Here is an 11,906-nt window from a genome sequence, read left to right on the forward strand (position 1 = left end):
GTGGAAGAATGAATGATAAACCAGAAAAAAAAAAGTAGAAACTAAATGTATGTATGATGACTTTAACTGTGTTGTTACCACTACAGGGGTTTTTAATCTGCGCAGAAGTATTCTTTTTCTATAATAATTAGATCTGGGCTAATAATGACTTTTGGATTAGTCTATCAAGACATTGGTTACTCAACTGAATATTTGATTTACAGTGCAATAAGGTTTGGCTTTATTACAAAATGTTTCCTCTTTTCTTGTTAATAAGGTCGAGTGCAACACTGGAACTTCATCATCAGCTTTTCCAGTGTCCAGCCTCTTTTGGCCCATTCCTCCTTGCCAACCAACACTTTTAATATGGAAACCTTTGACAGTAAAACTCTTGATAGTAAAACCCTTTGCATCTCCATTGAAATGTTTTTTCTTCTACATAAGAGTACTTAAATTCCTCTGGCCTTTGAGAGTCATACTACCAAACTAATTAATTCAAATTAGGTTTTTTTTTGTATTCAAAATCTTTCAAATTTCTAATTTACATTTGTTCTTGTAGAAAAGGACACTTAACTCCTTTGCCTTTCTTGAAAGAACAGTTGTGATCAACTGGAGAAATTCCAAGGAGAGTAACTCCACATTCTTCTTAAGCTGTTGTGGTAGATGGAGATATTTAAGGCTACAACCTTCCAAGGCTGAGTGACACAAATTCTACTGTTTTAGTGTTTATAGAAAATATTCCAGCTGATGATTCTCAGCCCATTTGCTTTTTCTGCTGCACTGTTACCAAGCATTTCCCCACGCTGTGCCTGTTCTCAATGCTGAGATCTATGTTTATTTAGCACCCACTTCTTTCACTCCCCTCCAATTCATAAAGATCATTGTGAATTCCAGTCCTGCCCTTGTACAGCTTAGGGTTATCTGCAGAATTAATGAACACCCTTTACATCCCTCCATTTGAATACACTAACTCCAGATCTGCTGGAGACAGGGCACAACAAAAATCTTATCAGCAAGTTCATTTCCACATGTGTGGAATCAAACCATGATAAGCAGTGAAGTTTACACACCATAAAATGGAGCAAGTCAACCATGAAAAATAATTTATTGCACGAATTTTCAACAGTCAATAACCTTATGTTCAGAGATAAAGGATCATAGACATGTATTATGTGGGGAAATATTTTCTGAGCCTCCTTTTTCTGTCTCAGCCAGGACACAGCAACTTCAGTCTCCCACAAGAAACATTCACCAGGTGAATAAAGGCACCACAAGACAGCTGAAGTATCCCAGTCACTACCAGTATTCCAATATCACCTGTGCTTCTGGTCCCAGACACTTTTTATGTTCCAAGGTGTCCAAAACAAGCACTTGGTGTTACCTCTGACATTTTCATTTTGTCATTAAAATTAACATGAGTGTTTCTCCATGTGGATCCTCTAACGTTGTCTTCTCCTCTTGGGGAGAGATACTTCTGAAAGAAAATAAAGAGAAAGTTTTTTTACAAGCTTTTAAATCCATCTTCCTTCATGGGAGTTGTTCAAGTAGAATGAACTCTATCCAGCACAGGAAATTACCTATATGAGCCCTTGAGATCCCCTCCTAGTCCCTCTCCCCATGATTTTTAAATATATTAAAAAAAAAATCTGTCTGGATTCTACAGCACACTATCATTCAAAGTATCACCTGAAATTCCAGTGATGAATATTGTACTTCAAAACTTACTCCATCTTAAAAGCTTTCTGCTCCTCCCCAACATCTTTCAGATTTTTCTGTGAATTTGACAAATGGAATACTCACAAAATATCTGAAGAGACTGCCTATGGGTATTTTTAATGCTTCAGAATTTACTGGAAAATTCTGACAAACAGAGAACTTTTCTGATTTAGAAAGAAACTTTTTGTCCACAACAAGTGGACAAGTGAAGGGAAAATAAACAAAGTACAATATTAAACGACCCATGGCACCTTCAATCTGACCATTTAAAATTGAATTAATTCTCACTGTCTACAAATAAAAGTGACCAGAGAATGTAATCTCGCTTCAGTACTATGAGATGCTCCTTTGCTTCTACAAGGAGCAAATATAAATATATAACGTCACTAAAAATGTATTTTAATACATTTAAATGTATTAAATTGTATTAAATATGCTCCCATTACATAGAATTTACATTTAAATGTATTAAATTGTATTAAATATGCTCCCATTACATAGAATTTTGGATAGTGAATTAACTGCAGAAGATTTTTTTATACTGTGCCATGTTCTTAAACAGCTGAGAACAGCTCTGAAGCTTCTGAGTTGCAAAGCAGCTCAGTATCATCCAACATTGATGCTTCTGCAGAAAAACTCCACTGTAAGCTTTGAGCAATCTGCTTTACCACTGCTTCACAATTAAAATCACATTATTTCCAGTAACCTGAGTGAGAGCAAAGCCATTCACTCCCCTGCTGCAATTCCCAGTCCTCCCCTGACAATGTCAGATAACTTCCAGTACAGCAGAGAATGCTACTGCTGTACTGGAGCTCAGTCCATGAAACACTGCCCAGCTGAAAGTAAGGCTAGAGAGGAACCTTCCCTCCCCTCAACAAAGGTGAGGGCAGCAAGGGCTATTCTTTCCTAAGTTCACAGTTACCACAACAGGCATCCTCTATAAGTGGGTGACTGAGCAAAAAAATCACTTTTCCCTACACAATGGAACTCCTCAAGACAAACTTGTGTTACAGAAGAATGAGACTGCTTTAAACTGGACCAATTTTAACTCTGAAGACACTGCAATGCATTCTCTGTAGAAAAAAATTACTCTGGGGACTTTGCCATGGCGTTTCAAAGTTTCAATTTTCATGCAACAATTTGCAGGCTAAAACCAAATCTAGCTCATCAAGACATGATCCAAATATCAGCTTTAGGTTCAGAAAAACACAGCAGAGGGCTATTTAAAAACAAGTCACTGGTTTGCTGGAATTGCAACTGTTGTACCTCCTTCCTCTGAGTCCTCTTCTACGATTATTGGCATCCCGATATGCTGAGTTACAGCTTCCTTGGCCACTTGCATTTCACCTGCACACAGATTTTGAGGAAAAACTGTCAGCTTTTTTTTGCTTCTATATCCCTCATCCAGTACTTTAGATTGTTCACTGCTGCTCTCCTGAGATGCTGTCAAATACTGCAGACAAACCCACTTTTCACAGTACCTTCCATATGGCTCACTAAGAAACCCTCAGTAACAAGTAGTTAACATTACCAATTAAAAGCAAATTAATCACCAGCTTGGTTCAATAACTCACAATGTCCTTACTGCTCCAAAACATTTCATCTACTCTTTTATAGACAAGCAAAGGCAACACTGCCTAATGCTCATCTTTGAAGAGGGATTAATTTCCTCAGTAACTTTTTTTTTTTCCCTAGCAGAGACTAAGCAAGTCTGAAAACTTGAGTTTGGAACTTTGAAATTAAGTTTCCATCTTCAAAATAAGGACAAGTCAAAAAATAAAGACAAGTCAAAACCATTTTGCTGTTTAAACTGTAACAAATAAGGAGTAAACAAAAAATTTAGCAGCTTCTATCAGTTGAAAAGCTGGATATCAAAAAAATAATTTCCTTAGGAAAAGTAATTTCTCAGTGATCAACAGCAAAATTTAACCCAGCTAGCAAAGCAATGGATGAACTTTTGCAACCTCCCCTGGTTCATGGATGCAATGGAGAAGCACCTCTAACTTCTGAAGAACCTCTCCTTGCTGGCTGTGGTCTCCTGCTGGGCTTTTTACTTCGACTTGGAGACTTCCCACAACTGGATCCTGGTTCAGAGGATTCCAACTGCACTTGACGATGTCTCCTGGATTTGGAAACCTGAATGACACAAAAAAAAGCTGAACTTCTACAGCCAGATCTTGCTGTGGGTCACCTGACAAACCAGCAGGGACCAAAGCATCACCTTGATGTCAGGGTGGAAAAGGGATAGAAGGGGAAAGAGTGAAGGAGGGCTCCGACTAGTTGCTGTTCTTCAGCTTTAACAGGACAATGCTTTTCTATGATTTAATGGGTGTATAACTTAAAATGCAGATAATGAAGCATTCATTAATTCCCAATCCATTCTCTGTTACTACCAAGCCACACCATGCTGCATCCCCCTACACAAAAGAAACACTTCCAAAAACTGCTGCTCTGTAAAGCCTCCTTACCACCTTATTTTGCTTAAGTGCCTAGAAAACATCACTGAACATTCATGAGTCTGGACTGTTATAAAACCCAGAGCTGTGTTTCATTTAATGACATGTTTTTTGATATGAGATTTTAATAAAGAGAAAGTTGAGATGTTTCTCATAGGACTGCTGAGAAAAAGACAAACCAACAATATTATTTTAAGGGAGAAGCTACTGAAACAAAGTTTTCAAGAATTTGCAACTGACTTTAAATTCCTAAGTCTCATCTTCACAGGCATCTTCCAAAATTGCAATATCTAAGATACAAAGAATCTGAGCAATTAAACCCTCATGTATTTTTATACATCTTCTTAAAATTCCATCTACTTAAACACAGAGTAGATATTAAAAGATACCCTGTAAAGGAAAATCCCCCAAGCACAGACCTTATCTGCATTGTTCCATATATCTAAGAAGACTAAGAGTTTTGGGTTTCCCTGCTGTGTTAGGGAAACTAAAACATTCCAAAAACTGAATTACAGACATTTACATTAAACTGGTACTTAAAACTGTTCTTGAAAAATAAATACATCCCCATTATCAATTTTCATACCTACCTCAACAACTGCAGAATAAGACTTGTATTTGATTCTTGCCAGGGCACTTGCTCTTTCAGAACCCTGTAAAGAAACAAGAGTCCAGTCAGAAATGATTCTTATTCTATTACACCAGTACTGAAATATTACATCAGGCAACCACTTGAGCAGTATCTCACTACAGCTGTAACTCTATAATTAGTTCTACATAATTTCCATGCCACCAAAATGGTACTTAAAGGAAAAAAAAATAATTAAAAAGATTTGGTTGCCTTCACTGTTACAAAGCCCAGGAAGAGAAAAATCAAATTTGAAACTTCACATCTTACTCAAATTCAAAGCAGACAATTGAGACAACATGAGACAATTCTGTAGCATAAAAAATGAATATTGCCTTAAGCTGATATTCCAGGAGGAGGTGTAAAGAAGTTTGGCTGAGAAAATACAGATCTTTTCCCTTCTTACCTGAGACAGACTTTTTATGGAGATCATGTAAGAGCTGTCACAGCAGTAAATGCTCACAGCTCAACAGAAAACAATGTGAGTTAAAAACAAAACCACGGAACCAGCCCCACCAGCTGTCCTTGGAATTTATTTTGGCACTATCAAACTTTGGCCTACACTGCTTAGCCTGAGATCCGAAGTCAAAAAAACGAACAGATTTGGCCTCCGCAATGCAGCAAAGTTTCCTTACCTCTGGTTCTAGGAAAGTCTGTTCTTTCTTTTTGTTTTCTGTTTCATTAGTTACTTCAGTATTTTGGAGTAATTTCTGTGGGGTAGAAAAGTGTTTTTCTTTAAACATCTGTGATATACAAGAAAGCTAAAATCCAAGAACTGTAAAAAACAAAGCAAGTATTTACACACATGCCCATTTTCTACATCTACCTTACACTGTGGCCATTCTTTGATCCAGGAATGCATTACAGAGGTATTTCATGAGGTCAGACCTTCTGGGCTTCCCTCTCAGCAGCCAGTTGTGGTATCCCAGAGGCAAGACCACCCACAAAGTCCTTTCTCCCATACCACACCCCTGCCTCAGGTTTCACACAGTGCATGCCTTCAGTGTCACAGTTCCTTCTCTTTCTATCTCAGATGTACCAGCTCAGTGGTAATCACTCCAAGAAATCCAGCTCCTACACATTCACTCAACCTGCTAAGGCACCACAGCATAGTGGTTGGTAGTACCTACCATTCTGTTCTGCTGCCATTCCTGATGTTCCAAGGTTATGTCTTTGAGAGTGACCACAAAGTCATCTTTTATCAAGCTCAGGGCCTTGTCTGGCTGGGATTTGTCAGCTGAAATGACACACTTCATTTTCTGATAGTGGTCGTGAATATTCATCAGCTCCTGAAATTATTTTTAAAAAGTGTCTTTCAGGAAAAAGAAATATTCCAGCAGCAAAGCAATAATAGTCCTCAATGTACAAACACGGGGTTATAGAAACCATTCTAAGGAGATCATTAGACCAGGAGGAATGTTAGAAACTGATTCTGGTTAGATTATTTGAGTTTTAGAGCCAAGGAATCCTGCTAACCAGAACAGGCCCATCAAATAAGCTAAAGAAGAAAGAGTATCTTACATTATTTAAACTAAGAAGGTTATTCAGGACCACTGTTCATACATGGTTCATTCTGATACTGTGGTTTATTTTCATCTCTTTGGATGAAAATAAACATTTTCCTTTACTTCACAGATTTCTGTACCACTGCAGTCAACCTTACTGATACACATTTGCCAGCAATAAATGAAAAAACCTGCAAAGAAAGTTCTATCACAGAGTGATATAAGAATCTTTATGCTTGATATGAGAACCTTTACTTGGCTTGAATTACTCAGGTTTTTATCAAATGCATCATATAATAAAAATCAAATGCATTTTATCAAATGCATCATATAATAAAAAAAATCTTAATGTTTGAAAGGAGAAATAAAGGTGAGAGAAGGCTATGAACTTGCAGATAAGTAAATTCATATTATCACAAGTATCAAGCCTCCAGTTGCAACCTGCAGACACATCAAAACAAACTTACTTCCCCCATTTTCCATTTTTCTTTAGGTGACAATTAACCATTTACACCCTTTTACATCTTACTGAGGCAAAATCACAAAACATTAGAGCATATTTCAGTATTGGAAAAGGTACCACAATTCTTCCAAACTAAATGCCACATTTCTGAGTGTCTGGTAAAATTACCTTAAGTCTGCATTCCACAAAAGGACAAGACTGCTGATTAGAGAAGTTACAGCTCTTGGACAACAGAGAAATTAAAACAAAACAAACTCCATTGATTAATCTGTACTTTAAAGGTTACTGTACCTCCAATACATCATTAGTGATAAGGCTGTTTACTCTGTCACTCGGGTCCTTAAATTCTTCTTTAATATAAATTTCCTCACTCTTCTTCTTAGTTCTGTAGGTCAGCTAAAATAAGAGGAAATGTTTGTAACCTAAAAGAAAACTTTAAAAGGCACCTCCTCTTGAGAATCCCTACTGCCTATCCAAATCAGGAGATGGGAGATACTGAAAGGCATAAAAACACATAAAACAACAGCTTTGCTGTCACATGCTCAGAGGCAGCACTTTTCACAAATTATTCTCTAGTTAAGAATTTAATCCAGCACCTAGACTAATTTCTCCAACTGGTAAGACATCTCAAATCCATTAAAAACGTTGGACACTGAAAAAATATTTTCAGGTGAGAAGCATTCAAACATCCTCTAAGCTCTTCATCACCTACCTATGTAAAGCCACACATCTTGCATTTTAACACAGCCTCGAGGCTGAGCTAACCACAAGTGCTGTTGAACTGTCAGGCATTGAAAGATGAGAGTATTTTATTTAAAAATGTAAGTCATTAATGTATTAACTCACTGGCTTTGGCATTGCTGTGAAATGGAAAGCTCTGGCAAGCCGCAGCTTCCTAAAGATAAAGGCTGCATCATAGTGCTGGGAGTCAAGCAGATCCAGCTGGAATTTCTGGATTTCAGGCCAATCCTTGAGTGCAATTCTGATCTGCAACAGAAGAGTTACATGCTGTTAAACCAATACTTCAACCATAAAAATTAACTGAACTGACTACTGTGACAACACCTGGATGTCCAGAGCTGCAGAAAGGATCCCACTATAACATGCATTATTTCCATCATCATTTTATGCACCTAAGATTATTATTATGGCACTTTCTTTGACAGTGACATGGAACACAAGTCGTTTCTGACATTTGGAAACATTCATTCTTCACATTCTGAAGTGTGTGAAAAACAGTCTGCACCTAGGATATTCCCCTTCACTAGTGATTAGGAAACAATGCTCATACCAGGTCGTGCTGCCACTGAAATGCCCATAAATGTTCTCTTTCCCTTATTTCTTCCTTTCTCTCCTGTCACATCCACTCTGCCCACTTCCCTTTCTCTCTGCTTAACTTTCTGGCTAACTCGTGTACCCTCTTACAGCTGCTACCCAGCAGTGGCTTTAAAATTGCGTAAATTCATCTTCATTAAAAGTTATTGATTCCTCTGAGGTCAAAATATGAGACACCATGGCATCATTGTAGACTACTCCAAATTCAGTTTGTTATTTAAAGAATTTGGACTCGATTTTGCATGTGCACTCAACACATACCACAAAGTTCCTAAGCAAGCCACTGCTCCTTGCACTGAGTTTGTAATTCCTTTAGATATTGGTCTCCTATCCTAAAGGCAGCAAGGAGAGTGTCATTCAGGCACTCACCCTCTCAACCTATTCATTAATTCCTTTTCTGGTTAATTGGAAGTGGAAATTCAGTCTCCATTCTGTTGGAGTTCTAAAGAGTAACTCAGGCTGTAATGGGGTTCACCCTACAGCTGATGAACACATTCTCTGTCTCTGCCTTTTCCAATAGCTTCCACTCTGGCTTTAAGTATTTTTATCTTAAGAAAGCAGGAGGAAATGCCCTAACCATTTATGATGACAAAGCAGACAGCAGTTTACCACATATCTTATGTCTAGTATCTCCTGAGAATAAAACCTCAGGAACAATTACCTTTTGTTTTGGCTGACAAAGCTGGGCATTATAGAGCCCATACAGAAGGTACAGAGCACCAACTCGGATCTGGAAGGAGTAGGGAGGAAAGAAGTACTGCTGGGCCAGATCCAGAGTCTTCTTTGTGAGCTTATTCCTCTCCAAAGCTCTCATTCTACCACTAAAGCAAAAAAAAAAAAAAAAAAAAAAAAAAAAAAAAAAAAAAAAAAGCAGCATGTTAAAGCACATAAATATAAAACTGCAGGCTTTACAAAAATCTATAATGCAGAAACAAACTTTAGATGTTTTAAAAATATAGAATCATTAAATGTCCTCAGCTGGAAGCGACCCACAAGGATCACTGACTCCAACTACTGGTCCTGCAGAGGACGACCCCAAGAATCACAACCTGGCAGAGTCTGGGCAAGATTTTCAGCACAGGCTATGACCCTTGGGGTGTCCTGTGCAGGGTCAAAAGTTGGACTCCATGATCCGTGTGGGCTCCTTCCGACTCAGGATATTCTATGATTCAGTGAAACATGGATGTCCTGCGACCACACTTTTAAATCTCACGAGGATTACACCACGCTCCCTGCGGAGTCAGCGCTCAAATCACACACGTAGCTAATGCAGGAAAACACTGAATTTAAAACTCTTTTCCATCATTACAGAGGGACCGATGCTCCATTTTCTTTAGAGCCCAGACAGACAACTCCCTCCCTGAGCCAGGCCTGAGGGGGCACAGGGTGCAGGCTGGCCTAGCCGGGGGGAAGCCAAGCACCGGGGGCTGCGGGCCTGGAGAGGGGCAGGAGAGGCTTGGCCTGAGGAGCGGCCGGGAGCCATCCATCCCCTCCCTCCCTGCCTCACTCACTAGAAGACGGTGTGGAAGCGGCGCTCCCGCCACAGCTCGGCGAAGCGCTCGAAGCGGACGGTGTCTGCCTGCTGGAAGGCACCGAGCAGCTCCTCGCAGTCCTCCTTCAGCCCCGGCACGCCGCTCACGCCGCTCATGCCGCTCATGCCGCTCATGCCGCCGGCCCCGCGGCCGCTCCGCACGGGCGCTGCCGCACCACAACAACCGCGCGGCGCCTGCGCGGCCGCTCCGCGCCTGCGCACGGCCCCCGCCGGGAGGAGCCGCTCGGGCTGCCCGTGAGGGAGCGGCGCTGCCCGTGAGGGAGCGGCGCTGCTGCCCGTGAGGGAGAGGCTGTGCCCGTGAGGGAGCGGCTCTACCCGTGAGCGAGAGGCACTGCCCGTGAGGGAGAGGGGCTGCCCGTGAGGGAGCGGCTCTGCCCGTGAGGGAGCGGGACCGCTGCCCGTGAGGGAGAGGCTGTGCCCGTGAGGGAGAGGCGCTGCCCGTGAGGGAGAGGCGCTGCCCGTGAGGGAGAGGCGCTGCCCGTGAGGGAGCGGCGCTGCCCGTGAGGAAGCGGCGCTGCCCGTGAGGGAGAGGCGCTGCCCGTGAGGGAGCGGGGCTGTCCCGCCCCGCTGCGCTCCCGCCGCGGTCCGGCCCCGGTGCCGCTGTGTGTGGCGAGACCCCGTCAGTGACGGGCGCTCGCTCTGCCCGCCTCGGGCGATGTCCCGCTCCCTCCCGCCGTGGAGGGCCAGCCCGCTCCACGAGCACAGCGCATCCCTGGGTGGTGCCGGGGCGCAGCCCGCGGGGATGAGCGGGTTCGGGCGGGATGAGCCGCGGCGGGTGCGCTCGGGCAGGCACCGGAGATCCCGAGGACGCTGTCGAGGCGCGGGGATTCACACTCCCCGCCCCAGTCCCCGCAGGCTCCCCCGGCAGCGAGCTCGGGGGCCGTGACCCGGCGGGCTCGGGAACAGCGGATCCCCCGCGGCCGTGGGGACGTGACACGCCGCCACGCTCCGCTGAAGGACCACCGCTGCTCTCCCGGCTGTCCCAAAACCCCGACGGCTGCGGGAGTCCCGTTCCGCCTGGGCGAGCGCGGCAGGCAGGGATAAGCCGGCGGCCGCCCCCCCGAGCGGCGGGATGCCCTTCCGTGCCCTGCCGTGTCATACCGTGCCGTGCCGCCCGCTCCCCGCATGCACGGCCACACGTAGGCGGCCGGGGAGGGGGCCGCGGCTGCCGAGCCGCACGTAGGGTGGGTGGGTGCGGCCTCGCTCCCCTGCCCGCGCTCCCTGGCGCACGTACAGAGAGGGGCGAGCGGCCACCGAGGCTGCTGCCGGGACCGGCGCCGGAGAGCCCCGCGCCGCGGTGAGTACGGACCCGCGGCACCGGGCACCGCTCGGGGCGGGGCGGGCAGCGTCCCGGGGAAGCAGCTTGTGGTGCCCGGGAGGCTCCGCAGCCCTTCGGGCGGGTCCCCAGAGGGTTTAAGGACGGGGCTCGGGTTTCAAGGCGGTGTTGCGGTGATCGTCGCTGCGGTCGGGGCTTGGATTGTGGGAGCGCGGCTGGACAGCGGCACCTGCGCCGGGAGCGCTCCCGGGCTGGGCAGGAGAGCGCCCGGGTGCCTGCGGGGCACGATGCCCGGCGCAGGGGAAGCCACGCTTCCCCTACAGCGTGTAGGGCAAGTATGGGCTTGGGATAGAGCCTTGTGTGGTGCCTTTGGGATGTTCAAATCTGCAGGAGTTTTCCCAGCGACCAGGTAAAAAAATCACGTTTTGCTTTCTCAAATAATCGTGCACTGCGAAATGAGTGTAGAATTCTTCTGGCTACGGTACCGTGATGTTCTCCAGTTCACCAATAGCATCAACTAATTGATCCAAAGGTCGCTCCTTACAGCGAGGCACATCAAGCTGTCAGCTCCTACAATGTCAGGAGTTCCCACAGTGCTCCAGACAAACAAACATCTTTCCATATTTATTGTATTTCCCAAAAGGTTGCTGGAATGAAACCTTTTGCAGCCTTTATGAGGAGGTAATTTGCCATCGGCTGAACAGCACTTGCCTTTGAGCACCACTGGTTGCCGATGTCATTGACTACAGGAACAGAGATATTTGCAGAGCTGTTGCATATGAACTGTACAGGGTTTAACAGGGCAGAACTGCACCTGCCAGGGTTTGGTTTGCATTTTTTTCCTTTTTCTGAAAAGACACTTTCATCTATCATCTGGATTCATGTTTAGAGATGGAGGGCAGTGACCCCATTCATCCAGTACGTGGCCCTGACTTCAACAAATTGTACTGATTTTGGAACAGAATACCAACACTGTTAGGAAAACAGATATAATGT

The 11,906-nt window shown here is 44.1% G+C and overlaps 1 protein-coding gene and 1 long non-coding RNA gene across 4 annotated transcripts in view; one reads left to right on the plus strand and one right to left on the minus strand.

Moving 5' to 3' along the window:
- Nucleotides 1-1,065: 1,065 nt before the first annotated feature.
- SNAPC1 (small nuclear RNA activating complex polypeptide 1) lies at nucleotides 1,066-9,880 on the minus strand. Of its 3 annotated transcripts, none has more exons than XM_002200598.6 (10): nucleotides 9,594-9,880; nucleotides 8,744-8,903; nucleotides 7,594-7,734; nucleotides 7,039-7,143; nucleotides 5,910-6,068; nucleotides 5,415-5,489; nucleotides 4,742-4,804; nucleotides 3,693-3,831; nucleotides 2,962-3,042; nucleotides 1,066-1,453 (listed from the first exon to the last, which is right to left on the minus strand). In XM_002200598.6, exons 1-10 carry the CDS (start codon nucleotides 9,746-9,748, stop codon nucleotides 1,419-1,421), a joined length of 1,113 nt encoding a protein of 370 aa, XP_002200634.5. In that variant the 5' UTR covers nucleotides 9,749-9,880; the 3' UTR covers nucleotides 1,066-1,418. The 3 variants fall into 3 exon arrangements, with proteins under 3 accessions (XP_002200634.5, XP_072786620.1, XP_012429529.5); XM_072930519.1 differs by having other exon boundaries at nucleotides 9,590-9,730; XM_012574075.5 differs by having other exon boundaries at nucleotides 1,319-1,450.
- A 610-nt stretch (nucleotides 9,881-10,490) lies between these two features.
- Nucleotides 10,491-11,906, plus strand: part of LOC115495627 (uncharacterized) — a 58,061-nt gene continuing 56,645 nt past the window's right edge. Inside the window, exon 1 of the long non-coding RNA XR_012056555.1 lies at nucleotides 10,491-10,931. This is a non-coding gene — a long non-coding RNA (uncharacterized lncRNA). The remainder of the gene's footprint in view (nucleotides 10,932-11,906) is intronic.

Source organism: Taeniopygia guttata, chromosome 5 (assembly GCF_048771995.1).
Source record: "Taeniopygia guttata chromosome 5, bTaeGut7.mat, whole genome shotgun sequence".
Classification (NCBI taxonomy): Eukaryota; Metazoa; Chordata; class Aves; order Passeriformes; family Estrildidae; genus Taeniopygia; species Taeniopygia guttata.